The sequence below is a fragment of the Megalobrama amblycephala genome, linkage group LG6 (genome assembly GCF_018812025.1).
Source record: "Megalobrama amblycephala isolate DHTTF-2021 linkage group LG6, ASM1881202v1, whole genome shotgun sequence".
In the NCBI taxonomy this organism is placed as follows: Eukaryota; Metazoa; Chordata; class Actinopteri; order Cypriniformes; family Xenocyprididae; genus Megalobrama; species Megalobrama amblycephala.
The window spans coordinates 33,411,247-33,431,459 of NC_063049.1; the positions used below are offsets into that span (position 1 = coordinate 33,411,247).

A 20,213-nucleotide genomic window follows, 5' to 3' on the forward strand; every position below is an offset into this window, starting at 1 on the left:
GAAAACTGTGTGCTTCTCAGGGGCCCATTTTTATAGCTTAAGGAAAGAAAACATTTATTTGACATTTATAATGTTTTTTTGTAAAATGTTACATCTTATTTAAATATTTATCATTATTTATTAGAACATTTTATTTATATGAAAAATACCATTTTTTACAGTGTGTATTTATTCATTTATTGTTGATAAATGTGAATTTCAGTGACAATTAAACTATTCATTCTCTCTCTCTCTCTCTCTCTCTCTCTCTCTCTCTCTCTCTCTCTCTCTCTCTCTCACACACACACACACCAGAATTTTTCAACTATCTAAACACACTGACTGGACCCTTGACTCTGCATAGCAGCATGGCCCATATCGTCCAGTACACCAGGCAAGGGCTGCAGTGGATCCGGATCAGTGCTAATCTATCATAATACCATGTACAGACATTCTCAAACTCCACAAATCACTTGTGAAAACAATGTTCTGAAGCCAAATTAGCAAAAGATTTTACAGTTCCTGCACTCTCTGTCCAGGGTGTCTTGGGCCAGGACTATTGAAAATCGTCTGCCATAGGTTCATGATGGCATCATGTTATCATATGGTATTCAGAAGTAGACATACCTTTGTTACTTCATCCTACTGAGCATTAAATGTCATAATATCTGAGGATACAGTGTGAGAAATAATCATGTTTTCTTTTATGCAATCAAGACTTGCAGGTCAAATTGAAAGAACCTTGGTCATTCAATTCTTAGCACTTCTTTAAAAATGCTAATCTTACTGAAAGTTTTGAAAAGGAACCATTATCGGCTAATTCATCAAATGCTGCTTTTCCAAAATGTGCCACATTTTTATATCAGAAAAAATTAAAAAATCTTTTTTATTTTCTGTATGTAATTATTATGACAAAAACTCTTTACTGGATTAAAATGATTTTTTTATGACAGGGTGCTGCATCCTTCCAACGTTCATTAAAAACTGTTTTTTTTTTTTGTTTTTTTTGTTTTTTAACATGAGCCTTCCATAACTTATGTCAAAATCAGTGCATGCACAAAGTCTTTAAGATCTGTGGATGTGATTCATGTTTTTTATATGAAGTTCTTTGTGCAATAAGTCAGAATTTTTACATATGTGTCATAAATGTTTTGGTGCTGTTTTTCAATAGCCAGCATAAAGTCATGTCGGTCTATGCAAGACTATTTATGGCCTTGTGAAGTTCTTGTAAAGTTTAAACTGTAAGAAGGAAAAAACATAATCAGGACTTTTGTAATTAAAGTGTTTTTACAGTAGATTGTAGTAGTGTTGGTCATTTGTTAATGATGATGATGATGATAAATTGCACACCACATACCACAGAAATCCATTAAATCTCTAATGAAAAACAAGATTAAATTTTGAAAGAACATGTCTACAAATTAACAGAGACTTTGCACATTCTAATCTCTAAGATGTTAGAGATAATATTTAATCAAAACCTAAGGAAATGAAAGGTCTGTCCTCACATAGTAACTTTACCTTTGAAATAATACTTATTTAACCTCCCACCTTCAAAATACTAAAAACCGCAGTTACTGTTACTACAGTAAAATGCCAATTTAATGTATGCAGAAACATTTATGTATTTCAGTGTTACTATTACAGACATACATGTGTGGATCCATTCCATATGCATCTTTTAATGAATATAGTAACTAATTATTAACATATGCAAATACATTTTAACATTAAAAGTCAAATGTGTTAATGTTGTAAAAGTATGTTCATGTTAGTTCAAGTTATTGTTAAATAATTTTAACATTTAACATCTTTAATGCTCCTGAAAGTGATACAGAAAATTAGCTATTTTATTTATAAATATGTCATTTTATATTATTGAAATATAAAATTATAATATACATTAAATATTTATTTTAAATTTGTAAAATTAGTTCAATCTTATTGAAAAGTCATACCGAAAATTAGCTATTTTAGCGAAAGTCACTTCACCTCATTCTTCTATTTGTCGCCTGTGATATATTTAGCAGTGGGAAAAGATAACCTCAGTCATATCATGTCACCGTTTACACACACGGATCCTCCTTCTCTGTAGTACTACCCGTGTTGCCATGACCGCGTAATATACGCTACTTTGATGGGGGATTTTCCAGAGCAGATTGCGTGTTTTTCTTGCGTGATCTGGCAACATCGTCTACTATCGGCGACTGTGCGCTGCTGCTGTATCTGTGTATGTGCACTAGTTCGGCTGGATTGCGGCGTTCATGCTTTTAGCACACATATATACGACACGTAGCGTCAATATTTTGCTTGGTTAAAGGATAAATGGCCTCCGGAGCCGAAAGAGCGGAGCCTGGAGACAGCGAACAGGATGAAGAAGATGTATACGAAGTGGAGAGGATTATTGATATGCGAGTGGAGGAGGTGAGAGAGAATGTGTGGTAGCGCTTCGGATGCCATTTTGCTAGCGACTTAGCATGTAGCCATTACTATCCTTAGTAAATACTGCAGATATGTGTATAATAAGTAAGATAACGCCAAAGAAATAGTCGAAAGGGACATTTTATGGCCTGTTCGCCTTAAAACAAACTTCCCGCAGCGGAGTGTTTGTGTAGCATCTTGCTAGCGACTTAGCATGTAGCTATTACTGTCCTTATTAAATACTGCACATACGTGTATAATTAGTAGGATGACGGCAAAGAATTCGTCGAAGGGGGCATTTTACGACCTGTTCGCCTTAAAACACAAACTTCCCGTAGCGCCGAGAGGCTGTTGTACACTCGTTGTAACTTTCTGACGGTTAGCTCAGCTCGAGCTGGGCGCGAGACAAATTGAGGTCCAAAGGCGTTGTGCTCTTGTTGTTTACATCACAACCGCTTAAAAATCTAGCTAAATTACTAGTTTAAACCCCGAAATAAACCTACCCACGCCCATAATAAATGCCGAACACGACTAGCGGTGTTTCATGCAGAGGAAAACAATGTTGACAGCAGTGACGGTCATTCATGGATTTATTATACACCGGTTGTTTACAGCATCCATGCACGCGCTATTACATCACATTATTAGTCGTTTTGCTCTTTGTACGAATGCATAGAAAAGAGAGAGACTAAATCCTGTGCACATACTTCTGATCAGACAAAATAAATGATGTATGACCACATTAACTGTGTAAACGCATTAATAAATCTCTTAACAAACGTGAAAGATTAATTGCGTATGTCCTGATAGACCTTCATGCATGATCTCATAGCAGTGATTAAGCATTTTCCTTTAGAAGTAGTTTATTTTATTAGAATATACTAATTATTTGGTAGTTTTAGATTATTCAGGGTCTGTTACTGCATCTTAAAATAGTTTTACTGTACTATGGAAAGCCGGTGTAGACATAAATTTGCTCTGGATGTGTTTTGGAGATGCAGGTGAGGATCTTTCCCTTTTCTTGTTTAGGTGCTTTACGCAAAGGCCTCTTGGGTTCTCATAAAGAGAGAGGGAGGAATATCACATTACAGACCACTTTCATCACCTTCATGTCTAAAGATGCTGGGTTGCCTCAGCATATGTGAAATGCTGACTGAATGATTTTTTTTTTTTTTTTTTGGAGGCTGTTTTACTGTTGTTCCAACTGTGTAAAATGCAAGTGTAACCGATCACTTCATGCCAGACTGGCTTAGTTTATTTTGGTGAGGCTACATTCAACAGTGCCTAATCTAGAAATATCACAAGGGCATGAGTGTGTGTTTGTGGAACCGTGTGTCATTAGTGTTTAAAGGACAGGGGTTATGCGACAATGGGAGGATTGTTTTTAAATAACTTAAAGAGGAAAAGACAGATAATGGAGTAGAGTGAGCAGAAAAAGTGTACTTGAAAAGGGATAGCGATAGAAGAACATTACAGACAACTCTGTTGCAGATGAAACCTTGTTGGTTAAGATCAATAAAACCTTGGTAAAGTGCATCGAGGAGGTCAGTGATTAGAGGACAGATAACAAATGGCATGTAAAATCCAATTTTGTACAGCTCAGTGCCCTTTGAACTGGAGTCTGTTCTACTGCAGTCACCAGTGTATCTGTAATGTGTGAATATGTTTAAAGCCATTTAGATACATGATATGATATTTTAAGCTTATTTGTGAAACAATTTTTTTCACTTCACTGCTTAGCTGCCTTTTATATCTCCCTTCTTACCATATCCATTTGTAGTCTATTATAAAGGATGATGCTCAAAACCAGCTTATTTTTATTTCTTTTGAGGGCATTTTCTAACTATATAAAAACACATAGCATCCATTTATGTCTCATACTTCAGTTAAAATAAATTGCATAAAATTCTTAACAATTATGACTTGTGTATAAAATCAAATGAACATTTAAATTCAAAATTATCTGTAAATAATTCATAAAATGCCATAACACAATAAAGGCTATCCTTGAATACAGTTTAAATAACTGGTTGATTAGCCTAATGTGTTATATTAAAGCAGTGAACATATTAAATATACAACACTGTTCAAACATTTGAGATCAGTAAGATATTTTTTTTAGACATTTATAATGTTACAAAAGATTTATATTTCAAATAAATGCTGTCATTTTCATCTTGATCAAAGAAGTCTTAAAAAGAATGTGTCACTGGTTCCACAAAAATATTAACCAGCACAACTGTTTCAACATCGATAATTATAGGAAATGTTTCTTGAGCAACAAATCAGATATTAGACATCAGATATTAGAATGATTTCTGAAGGATCATGTGACACTGAAGACTGGAGTAATGGTGCTGAAAATTCAGCTTTACCATCACAGGAGTAAATTACATTTTAAAATACAAAATATATTAAAATAGAAAACTAAATTGTAGCCTAATAATATTTCACAATGTTACTGTTTTCACTTTATTTTTAATGTAATCTAATATATGCAGCCTTGAGGAGCACAAGATACTTCTTTCAAAAACATTAAACAGTTTTACAGATACAGATTTTACCTTTCAAACTTTTAAACGGTAGTATACATTTAACAAATCTCAACTCTGAGACCACAAATGCTAATTTCTTTCACTATCTTGACTGCAGCGGCATTAAACCCATAACTAGATAGATAGATATCAAATGTTCCGTTACATAAAACAAATTTTTAAAAAAACATTTTAAATATCTGATGCATTTTAGTCACTTCCTGTGGCATTTTTGATTTGAGACATAAAGAATGTAATAAGGCTGTTTGAATGAAAAATATTTCTGTCTCTCTGTGTGTCGGTCTCCGCATTCGTAACAGTTTTATCAAAGTTGTGTCCATTCATACCTACTGCAACATGAGTCAGTCAGTGATGGCTGTGAGCCAGTAACAACCACTCTCAGATTAGCTGACAGCTTGTGCTTCATAGACTACTGCGCTTTGGCAGACACACACAGACAATCATGTCTTTTACTTGCTTGTTTACATAAATACAGTGATTAACCGCTTCTCATTGCTTCTGTTGTGCAGGAAACTAGCACTCTAATTTAAGCAAGGCTCTCAAATATGTTGAATCCAACTTACTACTTGCTTTAAGATACAGATAAATGTGGGTTTACATCATATAGGTTTAAATACAACAGCCACAAAAGTATGTTGAGTTGCTTGCCAGTCTTGTGAAGTTGATGGAGAAAAGGAGAAAGCCCATCCACTCTGTCATTTGGGATTAAAACATATTATTTGGCTTTGATCTTCAGCTATTATTAATCCTCCAGCTAGAGTCACAGGAAATAAGCAGAGCAGGGAATCAGCTGTGTTTGTTACTTAGCAACACAGCGGATAATGAACTTCCCTTTGAAACTAACCTGTGGCGCTTGGGATGTGTCTGCCAAGCATTAATTACTGCGTCAATGCCTCTTATAAACATCACCCATCTCATCATTCTCTTTATGTAGCACATGACACTAGTGATAATGCGAGGTAGACGTTTGGCACTACTACAGCCTAAGCAGTGTTTTTATGGCCTAAAAAAGTGAAAGACAAAAGTGTTTTTTGAGAGAATTTACAGTTATTGTATCTTCTCTTCTGTCTATGAGTGTTTTTTTTAAAGTACTAGACTAGTCAGTGTTATTTTAATAGTATTTGAGTTAGCTTTTATCAGTTTTCATTTTTAGTTTGAGTCATTTTATGTTTATGTAATTTTTTTTTATCTTTAACTTATTTTTATCTTAGTCTTAGTAATTTTAGTACTTCAACGCAAGGAACGATTCTCATTCCTATAACAGGCTACCTAAAAGAGTCATAAAACACTAAACTCATTTTTCTAGAGGTGTTTGTGTTGCACCTCATAGTATGAAATATTAGCATCCATTCATTTTTAGTGTTGGGAAAACTGGTTCATTTTGTGCTGTTTTGTCTTCGGAGTCCCAGAATATGTGTGTATTTGTGTACTGTAAGCTTAAAACCATGTGAAATATATTTGTTTACTTTGATGCATGCAGTGGTGAATTGCAGCGTGCAATTGTGGGAATCTTTGATGTTTTCAACCAAGTAAATCCAAATTTAGTTTTTAAGGTTTTTAGGAAAAATGAATCTTAAACATCTTCTAGTTTTTTTTTCCCCCAACTAAACCTCACTTTTGCCATGAATATAGCTGTAGAAGCTGGCATGGCGTTAAAAGAAAGAAAGAAAGGAATCTTTGATGCTTCAACTCAAAGAGAGTGAAATAAAATAGATTGGACCTGTTGTCTGTGTCCCCCTCCACTCCACAGCGTACCACACCCAATTTGGTAGAATTTTTCAAAACTGGGGGGAGAACTAAACCTTGGCCTTCGATGCCTGCGAGTGCTTTTCCCCAAATGGACAAAGCATTTTTACTTTACGCACTCGCTGTTGTACTATTCTTTGAAACGACGGGGCAACTCGGAATAATTGTTCTCTGAACCATCAGGAAGCAGCGGTGACAAGTAAGGTACACACGTGATGATGTTTGTTTTTTATTGCACCTCACCAAACATTTTCTTTTTGGTTTTTCTTCACAAAAGAACCAAACCCATAAATCTTGAGATTGTTACTTGTGACATTAGAACAAAATATACAGATATGAGAACATGCATATAAAACTAAATTAAAAAATATTTTTAAAAAAATGATTAAATATATTTTTTAGTTTCATTTTTTTATTAAACATGGACCTTTATTTTCATTAAAAGGGCTTATTTCTGCTATTGTAGGCTCATTTTGTAAATGTAAGCAATTAATTTGGACTTGGGTGCTTGACAGACGTCGGCCAGAATCAGCCTGAAGTCGTGCATCTTCGGAAGCGGAGCTGCACGCAAAGTTACAAAAAAATGACAAGCGCGAAATAGGGTCTCGTGCAGATGCGGCGAGTTTAAACCAAGCTTAACCGGTGCTGAAATAGGGGGTTTCATGCCCCTTAAATGAGTGTATAAACCTGTATGTTTTCATGAACATTACTGACATTGCCGTTTGGAGATTGTCGATATGGCAGGCCATAATACCCAATGGCAGGCCATAATCTTTGACCTCTAACATTTTTGTAGGGAGTGGTGCTGTATCGAGTGCGATGGAAGAACTATTCATCGGAAGATGACACCTGGGAGCCTGAGGCACATCTGGACGACTGCAGGGAGGTGCTGCTGGCCTACAAGAAGGCCCTTGCCGAGATAAAGCCAAAGAAAGAAAGTGGCATGGTGAGACTCTTAAGATGTATTCACATTATTGTAGTTTTTCTAAGAGCTTGTACGGACAAGGCAATATCTGGTTTACTTTCTCAAGTCTTTTTGAATACTGATTTGTGTTCCGTTGTACCTAGAAGCTGCCCATGAAGAGTGATCTGTTTGATGCTGACTCAGAGAGTGAAAGCGATAAGGATAAACCCAAAGATTCACCTATAAAGAAGAAGAAGAAGAAAAAGAAGAAAGTGGAGGAATCGGATGACGAGATGCCTGTGAAGGAAAAGAAGAAGAAGAAAAAGAAGGAGAAATGGAGGGAGGACAAGCCTCTGCCTGCGCCTGAGTCTGATGAGGAAGAGGAGGAGGAGGAGAGCAGGGATCCTTCCCCTTCACCTCCTAAAAAAGAGACAAAGAAGAGGCTCATTGAATCAGATGAAGACGATATCCCAGTTACTCCTAAGAAACAAAAAAAGCTTGACAAGCCTAAAGATGGAGGAAAACATAAGAAAGATAGTGGAGAAGACCGCAAGAAAAAGAAAATCAAGTCAAAAAAAGAGATCGATTCCTCGGACGAAGAGGATGATAAGAGCGACGTGCCCTCTGAGTCCCACACGGATGATACGACAAACACAGAAACAAATGATTCCTTCAAAACTACATCAGCAAAATCCACAGACAAATCTGTGCGACTTGAGAGCGGAGGCGACCTCAAGCAGGCCAAGCAGAAGAAGGCCAAGCCTGACCTGAAACTGCAAGGCTTCAAAGACCTGATTCAAGAGAAGAAGCCTAAAAAAGTAGAGGTTTCAACAGCTGTGCTCAAAGAAAGTGGTGCAAACAAGCTCAAGAACCATACTAGTAGCAAGAGCACTAGCAAGTCTTCTCGCAGCGAGGAGGAGCCCGATTCCAGTGACACGGGGGCAGCTACCTCTGCGCCCAAGTCAAAGGTCAAAAGCAAAGGGCAAGAAGCAGCCCTGCCTTCTCAGCGGCTCTCATCTGCCTCTTCCTCCTCCTCATCATCCACAGCATCAACAGCCCCCATCAAATCCAAAGAGGAAGAGCCGAAAGAAGAAGGTGGTGAGAAGGGTGGGGCCTCTCACATGTTTGAGAAGTTCCTGCTGAACTGTGAGGCAAAAGATCGTGCACCAAGGAGACAAGGGGACCAGAACAAGAATGCAACTCCAAAGGTACATGTCTATACATCTCTGATGGAACCCATTTTATTCCTTTCCTTATTTTGGCATTTTTGACATAAGGCAAAAATTCTCTCTCACTCTGTTATACACACTACCGTTCAAAGGTTTAATGTTTTTGAAAGAAGGCTACATTCATTTGATCAAAATCACTGCAAAAGATGATCCTTCAGAAATTATTCTAATATGCTGGGCCTGTATGTATAAAGCCGCTCAGAGTAACATTTTAGTCTTAAGTGTGTCAAAATTCTAAGAATGACGTCATTTTACTCTTATTCTTAGACTTAAGAATAAGTATGATTCATAAAGGTTCCTAAGTGTCAAGACTAGGTCTTGGCTCCTAAATTATTTAAGAGAGCTGTAGAGGTGTCTTAACCTAGTTAAGAGTAACAAGATGGCAGCAAAGAAGAGGATACATGCTTTCCAATGAAGATATACTGTATTGGAGTTATATGATGACATGGAGTTGATAAAATTATATAAACTTGATTGTCAATTCTTTTTGTAACTGACCTAATAAGACATTTAATAACTTTAAATAAATGTAATACATTTAATAAATATTACTTAAACAATAATTAATATGTTTAATGCATTTTAATACATTTAAAAGGTGCTGTATGCGATTTCTCAAATTCGTTGTTGAACTGATATTTGAAATCAACCCAAACAAACATTGCGCCACCTCCAAAACTCACACTCCAATACTAACCACCCTGCTCTGAGTCGGTCTCGAACCCCGGCCCGATCACTGCTGTCATGCAAGGCATATGCACTGTCAATGACGGCAAACACCTCAGTCTCTAGTGGGCGTCAGTGTGCAGTAGTCTACCTGCAAAACTCTCTCTATCTAGCCACTGTTACACACATAATGAGAGTGGGTGTCTGTGTATCACAGCTGACGCGAAACAAAATGCTTCACGAAAAATAAAGCGCAGATGATGAACGAACAACAAGGAAGCACAAAAAATGAACATACAGTACACAAGAGTAAATGCAAACAAGAGTTTATTGTTAATTGCAAACAATTTTGCTTAAACCATCAAAATATGAGGAAAATATTATTTTTATGTTTGTTATTTAAATGTTTTTAAAATATGACATTGACTACAACATAATCAGTTTTTAATATTTAATTGGTTCTCTCTTGTTTTTGCATGTGTTCGTAATTTCTTTGTATGACAGCCTGGCCAACAATAATTTTAAATTTCATTTCATTATAACATATGAAACAACTGACTCCAAGCACAGCTACACAATATGCTTACATCTTTTAACACATTTTTAAAAATATTTGAATTAAGGCTGAAGATGTCAATTTTCATACAGCTGGACATCACATCTGGCCTTTACTCTATGGCAGTTCATTGACTTTCCAACTGACCATCAATGCGGCAAAAGAAAGCCACTTTTATGTTGACTGTGGGCTTCCCTGCAGTTGTTGGAGCCATTGATAAACGCGTGTTCACATCATTGCTCTAACTGTAAATGAGGACACGTATATCAGTAGAAAAAGATTCCACACCATCAATACTAATTTGTGAAAATTTTGCACAATGCAAAGCTATTGCTTTTAAATAAATTTAAATATTAAAACGTTTGTTTTCTTTATTGTTTTTTTTATAATAACATTAAATGATTGGTATTGTGCTGCTGTGACTTCACCCTTCCAGACTCACTATTGGCTGATTCAGAGGTTGAGGGCAGCCATTTTGAGTTGACGTCATTGTAGTCCTTAGTTCACAACACTTAAGTCAGCACTTAAGAATCCGTCTTATACTTTACTAAAAGTTTCTTTTAGCTTCTTTATAAAAGTCTCCTACTCTTAGAAAAGTCCTACTCTTTACTAAGAAATTTTTGATACTTAAGTCAAAACTTAAGACTATTCTTAAGAGCATTTCTGAGAAGTTTTATACATACGGGCCCTGATTTGCTGCTTAAGAAACATTTCTTATTTTCGATAACATAGTTGTGCTGATTAATATCATTGTGGAAACCGTGATAAATTTTTCTTTAATGATTAAATGAAGTTCAAAAGAACAGCATTTATTTTAAATAGTAGTCCTTTGTAACAATGAAAAGGTTTTTACTGTCACTTTTGATCAAATGAATGCATTCTTGCTCAATAGAAGTATTAATTTCTTTTTTTTTTTTTTTTTAACTTCCTGACTCCAAACTTTTCAGCGGTAGTGTAAGTATTAATTATTTTTCTTTTACTTACTGGCAGCCACCAAGAATGCTTAGAAATGTTTTCAGAAAATGTAATATCTAGTATTGTGTTTGTGATTTGACAGTTTTTTTTAACTTGTTCTACAGGGTGCAGGGAAAAATGACAAGAAAACAAAACTGTCAAAGCAGTCTCCTGCACGGAAACCTGATTCAGATAAGACAGAGAAGGCAAAAGATGGTAAAATACATTTGCAGCTGACTTTCATTTTTAATGGTCTTGTGCTGTGTTTGATCACCTGATATTAACAAATACATTCTTCTCCTACCAGTGCCACGACCAGGTCAGAGTCCTGTCTCCATGGAGCTAGACGAGAAACAGGAGAAGGGAACATCCGAGATGGAGAAAAGTGATAAATCAGATGAGCCGGCCCCAAAGTCTAAGGAGGTATTACAAAGGGAGCAGAGAGAGGAAGAGCAAAGGAAGAGGAAAGAAAAGATGGAAGAGGAGGAGAGGAGGAGGAAAGAAAGAATTGAAGAAGAGGAGAGAAAGAAAAAAGAAAGAATCGAGGAAGCCCAACGGGAGAGAAAAGCACGCATGGAGGAGGCACAGAGACTGGCAGAAGAAGCCCGGCAAGAGCGGCTGGAAAGGAAGTCCATGACGGAGTCAATAGCGTCTCCTGACTCTACAGAAGACTCCAGGTGGAAGGACAAGAGGAGGAGAAGTGAATCACGGGTCTTCACCGCCTGCGATGACAATCAGGACTCTCAGGAGACTATGGAGCGCTCAGACAAAACTCCTGGTTTGTACATGTCAATGTGAAGTTAAAAGAGGTTCAACTTTTAAAAACATGTCTTGTTCATTTGCGCTAGGGCTGCACGGTTAATCAAAATAAAACCGAAATCGCAATATGTGCGATTACGGAATTGTGTGTTTCGGAGTGAGGGGCACCAATGTGTTCTTATACGTGAGTGCACTCATGATCCAGTGTTTTCAGTGTCTCAGAGCAGCTTGCTTCACTGTAAATAATGATCCACACAAAATCATCTCTGCATCTGAGTTTGGTTCACTTATAACATGCATTTGAAAAAGCAACATGTTTCAAAATAATAGCTTGATGGTTTAATGTTTAAAAATGAAGTTAAGAAAGCGATACATTTGATTTATTTTAAACCTGTACTGTAAATAACATATTTTTTTTTTTTTTGTATAATATTTTTAGTAATAATAATCATCATAATTAAAATAATAATTATTGTTTGTATTTTTAGTCGTATTTTTGCCAAATTGTAAACAAGCACATTAAACCAGGTGCCTTTAAAAAAAATCGCAATTACACTTTTTAAAATAAAAATACAATTCCAGTACAGTTTTTTCCCCAAATCGTGCAGCCCTAATTGTTTTTTTTAGCTGTTTTTTAATGGAATAGCACATTGTGTGATCTATAGGCATTTGCCTATTATATATATGTATTATAGGCTATGCATGTGAATGCATAACCTATGCATAAGTAACCATAAGTCTCTGTGTGACAGACAGGGGACTGCCATCTCTTAATCTTGGGGTGGAGCTCAAGCTGGATTGGATGACACTGGAGGACTTTCAGAAACACTTGAATGGAGAAGATGAGAATCTCTCTCCGCTTGCCTTAACTCCCAGTGAGTGACAACACAGAAAAACAATAGCATCATCTTTCATTTATTGTAACACTCAGTTTTTTTTCTTAATTTTCCTCTCCTTTTCTCCCTTTTTTTTTTTGTTTACCGTCTAACTCTTAGCTGAGCTGCGAGAAGCGGTGAAAAATGGGAATTACCTGGCGGTAAAACGTGCACTTAGTTCCAAAGAGGACTACAATCTGGACCAGGAGGTATGCTACTTTCTCTTTCTCTCTTCTTCTCTTATTTTTCTATCTCTGCCTGTGTCTGTCTTGAAATCTGTTATGACTTTTCAGAGAAACTGGGTCATGTTACAGTTCAACATTCAATCCCTGTGTTAACCATCATTCACCGAGCAGGAACAGACGTTTTCACTCAAATGAACATACTTGTCTATACCTGCAGAGTTATCTGTTAACATACCGCTCATCTGTTAGAACATCTATTATAATGTAATGAAATATTTTGAATTTAATTGAAATTGAATCAGTGCAGAAATATGCTTTTTTGGGGGTCTAGAAAAGTAAACCTATTTGAGATGATATCATGTGAACATTTTTGAATGTTTTGTTTATGTGCTGCCACCTGCAGGACTCTAGCGGCATGTCCTTAACGCTGCTGGCTGCTGCAGGTGGTCAGGATGATGTCCTCAGGCTGCTGATTAAGAAAGGAGTGAAGGTCAACGCCAGACAGAAGAATGGCACCACTGCCCTGATGCATGCTGCTGAAAAGGTGAGAACAACACTGCTCTATTCAGGAACCCTCACAATGGCTGTTTCACTTCAACCACTAAATCCAAGAGAGTATTAGCATATTTTGTATAGTTAAGCATTCATTTTCTATGTGATTTTGTTGGTAAGTGCACAGTCTCTCATCTGTCTCTTTTATAACCCGTCCTGTTTGGTGCAGAACTTCTTGACGACAGTGGCCATTCTTCTGGAGGCAGGAGCATCTGTAAATGCCCAAACTCTGGGTGGAGAAACGGCTCTCATGAAGGTCAGAAGGTTGTTATATTCAGGGCTTTTTCAGGGCATCCCCCTTGTTGAAAAAAATGACAAAAAGCATCCCCTCTGTAAAACCACCATCCCTCCCTTCTTGCCATCCCCATTAGATTAAAAGTGTTGTGTATTATGCAAAACTTGCAAATTAAAATTCTCTATGTATGATAATTAACAAACTATAAATAACAACGATTGACTAATCAGAACTCAATACTGTAACGCGCTGCGCTCAGTCAAGCAAGCCTTAGTCATTTTTCGTGCCGTTCAAATTGGCCAAGAGAACTGTTCAAACGCATCTTTGGACATTCTTTAAAAAGAAGCGAACAGAGGGTATGATATTTCTTTGATTAGTGTTTAAGGACATTCCCCTGACATTAAATTAGAAAGAATAATGAACATAGCTAAAGTGCGTCGATTCAATAAGGGATCGTCAAAGTTGCATTGAACTATTGAAAGTGAATGCAATCTCCGAGGTGATAATTCAAACATTCATATGTTAGCTAAATGTGCTCGTTTATTTAAAATAAATAAATAAATCCTGAGCCACTGTTTAAATCTGCACAGAAATTATTCAAGCCACAGCTAACAAAGACTGTATCACTAAGTTATTTAGAATAGAAAGGATGTTTGCTCTGTACGTGTGACTGTGAGGGATGAGAGACAGTTCTGAGAAGAGGGAGAGAGAGCGTTCCATTCAGAAATGATTGCCCTATTCTTTTTATCTTTATTCTTTACCATCCACTGTTAGAGCTTTGAATCCCTGAAAATTGTGGGGCTCAAAAATAATTGTCATTTGGAACTCGTTTATAGAGTTATTTTTATTTTTTAAAAAATCTGTTGATTATAATTAACACTCCAGTGCCTACCGAGGCACCTTTTAGGTAGTTTGGCACACAGTGATTGTGTGTGTGTGCGTGTGTGTGTGTGCGTGTGTGTGTGTGTGTGTGTGTGTGCGCGTGTGTGTGTGTGTGCGTGTGTGTGCGTGTGTGTGCGTGTGTGTGTGCGTGTGTGTGTGCGTGCGTGCGTGTGTGTGTGTGTGTGCGTGTGTGTGCGTGTGTGTGCGTGTGTGTGCGTGTGTGTGCGTGTGTGTGCGTGTGTGTGTGTGTGCGTGTGTGTGTGTGTGTGTGCGTGTGTGTGTGTGTGCGTGTGTGTGTGTGTGTGTGCGTGTGTGCATGAGAGAGAGTCTGGTGCTCAGTCATATTACTACATATTACTACAATAATTTCATTTATTTTTATTTTTTTTTGACGAACAGGAACAGGAATTATTTGAAATATAATTTTTTGTGACAATGTAAATGTCATTACTGTGATGTTCTATCAATTCAGTGTATCCTGATTCCTGATTGTTGTATTTTTCTTTCTAAGGCTTGTAAAAGGGGCAATGCAGATGTGGTTCGCCTCCTGCTGGAATATGGGGCTGACTGCAACATCCTGTCTAAACACAAGAACACTGCCTTGTACTGTGCCAAAGTTAGCAACAATGTTATGGTATATGATCTCATCAAAGACCACATGCAAACGTGAGTGTTTGTTGCTATTTATTATCTCGAACACTGCCGTCTATGTATATACACTGCGTGCATAATTATGCAGGTTGATTTTTCTAATCATGATTTTTTTTCCAAGTACATTTTACCAATTCCAAACCACATCAATATTAAAAACTACTATTAATTTTGTATTTAATCATTTATAAGTGATATATAATTGTTCATGAAGGCTGGAAGTGAAAAACGCCTTATATTCAGGTGTGCATAATTATTAAGCACGTTTTCTTATACAGATAAAATGAGCCAAAAAGAGATTTAGCTCAGACTGAAAAGTCAAAAATTATTAAATGCTCATGAGAAGGATGTTATACTAATGCAATACTAGAAATTGGAAAGTTAAAGCATGGCCATTGGACAGCAAAATACTCATTAGTTCAGCAGAGTCAGACAAAAACAGGTGGAGAAGAAAAGACCCCTTAACTGCAAAAGAATTAAGAATTAAGGTGAAGAATTAAGTGTGAAACCATCAGGATTCCTTTAGTCTCCAGCGCCACCATTTTCCAGAACTGCAACCTACCTGGAGTCTCCAGAAGTCCAAGCTGTCAGGATCTCAGAGACTTAGGTTAGGTAAAGAATCCTAAAAAATGACGCGCACTTAATAAGAATCACAAGCTGAAGTGTAGTAAAATACATGAAGACTAATTTTTTTATATGCTTTATAGACAGACTGCACACATTCTGGAAGATAAATTCTTCAAACAGTGGTACAAGAGGATGTTGTGGTGGTCCTTCAAGAGTCAATCTCAATCTGTCTGTCTATAAAGCCCGTGTGTGTGTTAATATGTGTCAATACATTGAATATAAAGATGCATGTGTGAAATGTATCTCACAGGTTATCAACAGTGGCGGAGGAGACAATCAGAGCTTATTTTGAAACGCGGCTGGCACTGCTGGAACCTGTATTTCCTCTGGCTTGCCACAGATTGTGCGAGGGACCAGACTTTTCACTGGAGTTCAACTACAAACCCCCTCAACACACACCTGGGGAAGGTGAGACACTTGCTTCAAAATCTTCTGTTCTCAATAACTGCCATTTTATTTACCAATTTAGTGTGCAATTATTGTGTTTTCTGTCTCAGGATCTGGCATCCTGCTTTTCATCTTCCATGCAAACTTCCTTAATGAGATTACAGCTAGACTTTGCGGGCCCTGTAGTGTCCATGCTGTCGTCCTGAATGACAAGTTTCAGCTGCCCATCTTCTTGGTAAGACGCTGATGTCATGAAAGATCCTTATTCAAATGTATCATTTCTTTGTTCTGTTGAATGTCTGCAGTCTCTCACATTCTGCATGCTGCTCCCCCTACAGGACAGCCATTTCATATACTCTTTCAGTCCTGTTCAAGGAGCCAATAAACTGTTCATTCGTCTGGCAGAATCCCCCACAGCTAAGGTAATTGTGACTGTTTAACATTAATATTTATATGAGAGTTTAGATACTGCTGTATAAATGCCTGAACATGCACCAAATCAAGCAAACAAGTGGGACAACATGGCATCTGCAAAATAATCAAACTTGTAGCTATCTTGGTTCCCATGGTTCTTTGGAAATATCAGGGAATGTAAAAGTTGGCCCTATCTGTTTTTTAAATGCATAGTATTAAAATTATTGTAAACAATTTATTTGTGCACTTCTTTTTTTTTTGTTGGCCTTGTTCTTACCTTCTTGCCTTTGGTAGACCCTAACCACCTAGAGGACGGCACCCCATCCAAGAAGCCACTATCACTATCACTTTAGTGCTTCCTTAGCTATGCAACACTCCCAAGTACTCTTTACAATAAAAAGCTTCATTAGCGACCGGCCGGTAGTAACTACAGACACAACAGAGCAACTCGACCAAAAAAATACACACGCTATATCTTGCAAATTAAAAATTCTCAAGTTGAAACATGCATGTATTACACTCATACTGGTCTGACAGTATTCTCATATTCATTACTAAAGTCTAGACTTATTAAATCATGTGAGGAGCATTTTTATATGAGCCTGTGAGAAGCATATTATTTTGAGAGCATAAAGTAAGAATTAAGCAAAACTAATAAAATGCTTCCATTACCACTCTTTTAAAGAAAACATTTCATTTTTCATCAAAAATGTCATCCACATTCACAATACAGAAGAAAAGGACTTTTGATACTTCAGTTACATTGCGACTTTAATAGTTTTTTCTTTTTTCAGGCCTGGAAAAGTCATGGAAATATATTAATAAAAATAGCATCTGGTTTTTCTTAGAGTAATTCTGTGTAGATTTTTTTTTATTATTGATTTAAATTCATTCTAATCAATTCACAAATCAGTCTGAAGGGTTTCTGCCAATCTCCTGTTAATCTTGAGTACCTATAAAGTAGTACTACATCTTTCATATCTCTGAAAAGTCTTTAGTTTTATCAGATTTATAAAAGACTGATATGCTGTACCGATTTTTCCGAAAACAGTCGAGCTCCTGGAGACGTGCCATGGCCGGAGCTAAAGAGTCACGACATTACACACAATACATCATTGCATCCCTGGTTAACTTTTGATTCACTATACGTTCGTGTTGTTTACATTATATGCACTTAAGCTGGGCACCCATTTAACGAATAGCTAAAACATTCTAAGATGGTGCTCAACATACAAGCGATTGTTTCCTGCGACTGAAGCCGATTTAAATACTTACACATGGAATTTAAACACCGACTGCAATCGCAGACTGAACGCAACTGGCTCTGACTGGACGCGTTTGAGCGCGATCCGTCATAAGTATCAATTTACATTCATAATCGGCCTTACAATCGTTAAGTGTGTGCGCGGCTTTACGCGCCGATTGTCAACAAAACACAGACATTTGGTGCTGTTTTACTTACCGCCTGTAGTACTGTGGTACTTTCCGACTCATGACCGGAATATTTTATCACTGGGGCTGCTCCATCTTTCAGTTTCAAACGATCTGCAAATCCAGCGTTCCTGTCACTGAAATGCCAGGAATAAACACTTGCACAACTCCGTTGCTGCCCTGGAAAAACAAACTGCATCCACTGAACCCTTATCGCTGGGTTCTTTGGGAAGCCGAACAAGGTTATCTTTCCCTCACAACCAGAAACACCTTTCTTTGGTGACATTGTTGACTCTTTGGTCTAAAAACAAAATGACGACACTGCCGACGGCTTCCGTAACCTGAATGAAGCACATTGATGGGCGTGCTATTGCTCTCGCTCTGTTTGATGTGTGTACGCACTCTTCTGGCAGAATTGTCCATACAAGGAATTCTGCCCTTTATGACGTCATACAGGGCCATACTCGAAAAAAAACTGAATACGAACCCTGAAGGAGAGTATTTGGCACAGAAATACTCTGTCATACGTCCAACTCATTTTTTTGAAACTTTGGCCATGTTTAGCATGAGAATCCAACTCTTTAACAGTGTAAATAAGTCAGAATGCATGAAATAGCATTATACATCCCCTTTAAAAATCCTTATCATGGAAAAGTGGTAACTCTGAGCTAAGCAAGCTTTATGATAATTTAAATGTATTAATCAGATATGCGTTTCTCTCTTTCCACAGGTTAAACTCCTCATTTGTGCATACAGAGTCCAGCTACAGTGATGCCACAGTCCTCCCTTCCAGGTCAAAGATCACTGCAGGAGCTCGGCCTCTCCAAGAACTGAGACTTTTCCTACACTTGACACATGCTGAGCAGGAGACGGTTTAGAAACGGATTTGTTTTATTTTGGGGAAAGACTGAAGTAGAAACAGGTCATTAACAACAGTCACAAATCACGGTGTGACTATAAATTCATGCTTGGTTAAGTGTTGTAACGAGTTTCTGGAGGTCTGATTTTTGAATAGCAACTGCATTACACGTGAGGTCAGCATGAAGTGTGACGCATTGGGCTTATATCTGAAGGTCATTTGTAAATCTTGTTTGTAAAGTGTTCCTTTTATTTTTTCTTTTAAATAGAATAATTTATCACTTCAGATTTACCCATTGTTCTATGTTCTGTGTTTAACCCGACCACACGCTCGTCCGATGTGCTTCTATCTGCATCGCTTCTGCAGAGTGAATGAAGTAATGAACGAGTGGTTCTTGTCTCCCTGTCGCTTTGTGCTCGTGGGACTGTGACAAGACTGGACCCAAGTGTGACTTTGAACACGAGTGGGTTCTTTTTGTTTCCTGAGAATGTGATGGTTTTTAAAAAGCATGAACTAATGGCGTGAATCCTAAATTGGACAAAATGAAGCCATTATAGTTGAAGAAATGAATGAATGTGTACAATTGGTTCGTGAGGTATTTTAAGGGCTTCTTTGTGTTTGCATTGAGGGGAGGATCCACACAGGTTCAAGTCATCCAAGTACGAGTTATCAGTAGAACAGGTTTTTTTAATGCTGATTAGTAGGGAATGTGACTTTTTTCATGTGTGTACCTATGTCAGTTTAATTTCTTATTAGATTTTGCATTTGACTTTAGTTATATAACTGTTAAAATGGCAGCACATGAGCTCAGGTCATCTTCTCATACTGATTATACAAGTCACGTGAGTGTAGTTTTCACAGACATTATATAAAATCGTTTATGAATGAACTAAGAGTCGGATCAGGAATTTACAGCTGGGCTCATCCTGAAAAGTTTTAGAAGTGGAGTGAAGAGTTCTTTTATTCTGTTCATGGCCTACCTCTTTTTCTCCCGTCATTGTACTATTAGTAAGTGTGAGAGAGACTGCTCATTGATTCACATCATCTTTTGACTACAGTAAATAAACTGTACATATATTTCCATAACAATCAATATTTTGTCTTCACTCCTCTTTAATATAGCAACCTACACATTTCTGAAATAAATAAACAGTTGTTCTCTTATCTGGTGCAGCATTGGGGATTTTCATCCCTGCAGTTTAATTTAGTATACACATTCATTGTAACAAGGAAAACTGTATTTCAGAACAAATGCATGTTAGAATGTGTTCAGATGGGAAAGATGGGCCTTAGCCAACATACACGCTAGAGATGGTTGTGATAGAAATGTCTTTACTATATATCAG

General features: G+C 37.2%; 2 protein-coding genes across 12 annotated transcripts in view; both read left to right on the top strand.

Moving 5' to 3' along the window:
* aff3 (AF4/FMR2 family, member 3) overlaps positions 1-1,274 on the top strand; it is a 32,874-nt gene extending 31,600 nt beyond the window's left edge. For all 10 annotated transcript variants that reach the window (XM_048194180.1, XM_048194184.1, XM_048194185.1 and 7 more), the window contains one exon: positions 295-1,274. In XM_048194180.1, coding sequence (XP_048050137.1) covers positions 295-416 — 122 coding nt within the window. In that variant the 3' untranslated portion in view covers positions 417-1,274. The remainder of the gene's footprint in view (positions 1-294) is intronic.
* An 839-nt stretch (positions 1,275-2,113) lies between these two features.
* Positions 2,114-19,960, top strand: mphosph8 (M-phase phosphoprotein 8). Of its 2 annotated transcripts, none has more exons than XM_048194196.1 (14): positions 2,114-2,403; positions 7,498-7,647; positions 7,770-8,813; positions 11,136-11,226; positions 11,318-11,788; positions 12,522-12,644; positions 12,765-12,853; positions 13,233-13,373; positions 13,551-13,637; positions 15,010-15,164; positions 16,027-16,184; positions 16,274-16,398; positions 16,502-16,585; positions 18,739-19,960. In XM_048194196.1, exons 1-14 carry the CDS (start codon positions 2,305-2,307, stop codon positions 18,778-18,780), a joined length of 2,859 nt encoding a protein of 952 aa, XP_048050153.1. In that variant the 5' UTR covers positions 2,114-2,304; the 3' UTR covers positions 18,781-19,960. The 2 variants fall into 2 exon arrangements, with proteins under 2 accessions (XP_048050153.1, XP_048050154.1); XM_048194197.1 differs by having other exon boundaries at positions 7,773-8,813.
* The last annotated feature ends 253 nt before the right edge of the window (positions 19,961-20,213 follow it).